The 4,930-nt window shown below is 31.8% G+C and overlaps 1 protein-coding gene across 1 annotated transcript in view; it reads left to right on the top strand.

The window, feature by feature from the left end:
- Window positions 1-372: 372 nt before the first annotated feature.
- The window catches only part of LOC106457033 (neurotrophin 1-like), a 19,584-nt gene continuing 15,026 nt past the window's right edge, over window positions 373-4,930 (top strand). Inside the window, exon 1 of the mRNA XM_013916416.2 lies at window positions 373-451. Coding sequence (XP_013771870.1) covers window positions 428-451 — 24 coding nt within the window. The 5' untranslated portion in view covers window positions 373-427. The remainder of the gene's footprint in view (window positions 452-4,930) is intronic.

A 4,930-nucleotide genomic window follows, 5' to 3' on the forward strand; every position in this document is an offset into this window, starting at 1 on the left:
GAATTACAGCGCGAACTTTGGACCTTTTGATTTACAATCTCACATGCTAACTTGCCTTACCCAATCAAGAAAGAATAAGACACATTTGCATGTAAACTTATGTTGTCGTGGTTTACATAAAATCAAAACAAAGATTTTCTTAGGTCGGAGGAACGTACTTTTTCTCCTTCAATCTACGAAATATTATAGATTTTATAATTAAACTCGATTGGGTAATTGAATAAGGACATCATAATCCTACGCAGTATACAAGTAGTTAAAATTTGACATTACAATAAAATTCCAAATTGAAAAAAATCCAACTTCTCCTCTTGCGCAATTTAAACAGGATATACCGGTCTTGTGCCGGTTGATAAATATCGCGTGTTGCAGCTGAGTCAGTAGTTCGATATCAGAGTGATAACAGGAAAGATTGCTTTTGTTAACCATGGAAGTTAGCTTCATGTTCTTGGTAAGTATATTTTGAGAGTATCAGAAAGTTAAAAACTGTTACATTTAAAATTTCTTTTAGATTTCAATTGTTTTTGTTCTGAAATGTCTCCTAAGAGGTTTATAACAATAATTTTATGTTTATTTCTAAGGTTGTTTTTAAATAGCAACTCGGTTGTAAAGTCGGGTTGTATGAAATCGCGTTTGTTCAAATACAAAAAGTTTATAACAATTTTAAGATCCTGGGCAGAAGTATCATCTAATCCAGTATTTAGTATTCCACGTTAAGAAAAGCACTATAAAGAACCTGAAAGCGGATGAATTTGAAAAAAATCTTTTATAATCTGCCATGTACTTCTCCTCCAGTAAGTACAATGCATATTATAATAATGTCGTCAGTAGATGTTGTTGTTGTTGTTGTTACGCACAAAGCTACACAAAAGGCTATCTATTCTGTGTAAACCACGGGTATCGAAACCTGGTTGCTACAAGTATAAGTCCGCAGACATACCACTGTGCCACTCGGTGGCGTCGTCAGTAGAAGCATCGTGTTTTTGTCAGAAAATAGCAGCGTAGTGAATTAAGAGAACATTTAAGTACTGATAACAAATACTTTTTTACATACTTTTAATTCTCCTTTAGAAAAGTCTCAAGTACAGAGAAACACCTAACAAACTTCCTTGTGAAAAGTCTCAAGTACAGAGAAACACCTAACAAACTTCCTTATGAAAAGTCTCAATTACAGAGAAACACCTAACAAACTTCCTTGTGAAAAGTATCAAGTACAGAGAAACACCTAACAAACTTCCTTGTGAAAAGTCTCAAGTACAGAGAAACACCTAACAAAGTTCCTTGTGAAAAGTCTCAAGTACAGAGAAACACCTAACAAAGTTCCTTATGAAAAGTCTCAAGTACAGAGAAACACCTAACAAACTTCCTTGTGAAAAGTCTCAAGTAGAGAGAAACACCTAACAAATCTCCTTGTAGAAAAGTCTCAAGTAGAAAGAAACACCTAACAAACTTCCTTGTGAAAAGTATCAAGTACAGAGAAACACCTAACAAACTTCCTTGTGAAAAGTCTCAAGCAGAAAGAAACACCTAAATATTTAAATTATAGTATAACATATTCAAAAATATTTTTTGGAAGATTTTTCTTACATAGAAAATACACATTTCAAAGATTCTTTATGAAGGGTTAGAGTTATAGAAATGTTGTTCAATCAAAACGTTTGTGTGTGTGTGCCCCCAGAGGCACAGCGGTATGTCTGCGGTCTTACAACGCTAGAAACCGGGTTTCGATACCCCTGGTGGGCAGAGCACAGATAGCCCATTGTGTAGCTTTGTGTTTAGTTGCAAACAAACACAAAGTTTGTGTGAGATCTGAACCATAAATATCTGGTTGAAGGATCGTCGGAAAGGTAGATTGGAAAAGCATGTAATCGAAAGTTTATTTTGTGACATAATAAAACAACAAAACCAAACGAATGGATCCTTATAAAAGTCAAAATTATAAATAAATACACATCAAAGCACTGCGTTATCTACTTTTTCCAGCGCACATTATATAGTTTATTTATTTCAGAAACTCAATTTCAGACATACTGTAATTTCCTTAAGAGAAATATCTGACAAAAACTGATTAAAGATAGTAAAAACCATTTCAGTCAAATTTCATTACTTTTAAAAGTTTGGAAGAAAACTGTTATAAACAAGAACAACACGAAAGAAAAAGTAGACAAGAGATTTATAGTTTAGCCACAATATTTCAATACCGTTTCATTGACAAGAGACTCATAGTTTACATTCCCAGTCAAACGTGTTTAAAGTTAAAGAAATCACCTAGAAATTTCATCAAGCTATTAATGTGAGTGAAAAAGGCAGTTGATAGTCATTAAGTGACTCAACAATACTTTAAGTTCGCGATCATAGCCTGTGGACGTTTCACACACGTATCGTATATAAAAGCCTGTCCAATCGCTTTGAGCTATGACACTTATAACATGCAAATCGTTGGCTCTAAACAAGAATAGGGAAAACAAAGCACAATGTGAAAGAGTCACTAGAGGAATGAGATTGCTGGTATTGGTCTTTATGATTGTTACGAAAGTATTGAAGATTGGTTATATTAATTTATTTATTTTTCATCATAAACATGCAAGCACCTACTAAATGATAGTTTATTATTCTTGATAGTTTAAATTCAGAATTACTCTCATTAGACGTTTTCGAAGAAGGAATAAAGAATTTATATTCTGATGAACGTTCCATACAAGTATTTGCATATATTAAATACGGATAAATAAAACTATGACATAAAATCAATAAGCATTTCTTATTATCTAGTTTTTTTATTTTGTTTATATACCTATATATATATCTTACAACGATTTTTGTAATGGTTTTTATGTGCTCAGACCCATCTAAATTATTATCAATTGTAATACCCTAAAGCATTCCTATTGAACTATTTCCAAGCGCTACTAAATTCATATATATATATATATGTGTACTTCCTTACTATATTTTAACGTGAAAAAGTGTGAATTTAGTCTTTTCAGTCCTCACAAAACATCGCTATTATAAAGTCAATAATGTAGCCTATCTAATAACAAATTAACAACTTTAACTAAAGATGTCAGATTCTTATCATGAGCTATGATTCTGGTATTATCAGCAAATAAAAACGTGATATAGCATTAACATGTAGTAAAACAAAAGCAGTTCCAGGACAGAACACCTTGTGTATTTATTATTTTATCAGAATATTTATTACCAACTATAGACATTATGTTTAAAAAGCAACCCTTCACCCACCTATACATTCTCCCCTTATACTCGTGTTGTATATATAATTTAACAATGATTCATGTTTGACACAATAAAATGCTTTAAATTGATAGGAAGATGAAAAATAGAGAAAAATAACTCCTGGGAAGCTAGTCATTTAAGATATGGATGAGCAACTGGCAACCCCTAGACCATATTCAGCCCCCCCCCCCCACACACACATTAAAATAAATATTTGACCCATCAACAGCTAGCAGGAAGGCATATTAACGTACCAAAACTTTCGTTGTAGTGCCAAATTCAAACTTTTATTTATTCAAAATAATGTACTTAGTACATTATTTAATGTTTTCACAGTGAAACATATTAATGATTTATGAGAAGTAGATCTAACCTTTGGATTTTATTATTTTATTTCGATTAAAAACTGTAAAATAGGTATTTAGTTTTTTATTTGGGAAAGGTTCCCTATTTCATGCTACTGCGAGAGAACTACTTATTTTGGAAGCTAAAATAAATGTATGGTCTGTCAAACTTTAATTTATTTTATGTACTATAGTGTGTATTCCCAAACTGGGTCTTTTCTGTTTCAGGCATCGCGTTAAAATAGAAAAAAAACATGTAGTTTTTAGTGGTGATTTCAGAAATATAAATTAAAATTTGGAGAAATCAAAATAAATATTTCACATTTTTTTATTTTGCTAAGTTAGGCCAGTTAGCCTAATTAGATGCTTATTAAAATAAAATATAAATTTAATTTAAAAAAATCTTAAAAAAATGGAAATATTTTCCCATTTTTCCCCCTTTACAAATCAATTTTCCAAATTTTAATTTATATTTCTGAAATCAGCAGCAAATCGAAAGCACTTGGAATGTGGTTAAGAGACGTAACAAGCGACATTGTGGAACCAATCGTAACATGATTGACTCGTATCTTTGCGAGTTCGTTTGGCGTCGTAGGCATGAAAATGATGATCTCTTCAAGCAAATATTGAAGAATATTTCTGAATTTTCACATTGAATTTGTTAAATTGTTACTAGATACTTTGTACTGTCTTGATGTTTCGCAATTCTATAAAATACATAGGTATATAAGTAATGTTAAAAGTACTTCTTTAATTTATATTTCTAAAATCCCCATGAAACACTACATTAATTTTTTTTCTATTTGGACGCTGTGCGTGAAACAGAAAAGATGCCCCAAACGTTCTTAGCGTAAACCCACGGAATGTTCATCATTCTGATTGAGGCCTCATTCAATGAATCGATATATACTAAGTACATTGACAGTGCTGTGTATTTGATACGACCCTTCTGATACTTCCTTGTGGCCCCCCAGGGTTCGCGTCCCACAGTTAGGAACTCCTGTTCTGCAATATGCAAAAGTTAGCCATCCCTGATCTGGTATGCCCCGTTTAGTTTATTTCAATGAAATGTTGGTCATTATGCGTATTATTATTGTATTACACCTATTAGAAACCTTTTCCATCAATTTCACCACCTGGTTTCTGCTATTTACTATATATGTGTTTGAAAATTTGTTAATCGTGCTTTAGTTTTTAATTTAGAGATTTCCATATTGTGACGGATTTATTATTATATATTTATTTTAATATCGATGTTTGTTTAAATTAAATTTATATTTAGAAATGTACATAACTTGTACTGTCAATATGTATTGCGAAACTCCTGCCTGTTCTCTAAAGTTGTAGAA

Source organism: Limulus polyphemus, unplaced genomic scaffold, assembly GCF_000517525.1.
Source record: "Limulus polyphemus unplaced genomic scaffold, Limulus_polyphemus-2.1.2 Scaffold283, whole genome shotgun sequence".
NCBI lineage: Eukaryota > Metazoa > Arthropoda > Merostomata > Xiphosura > Limulidae > Limulus > Limulus polyphemus.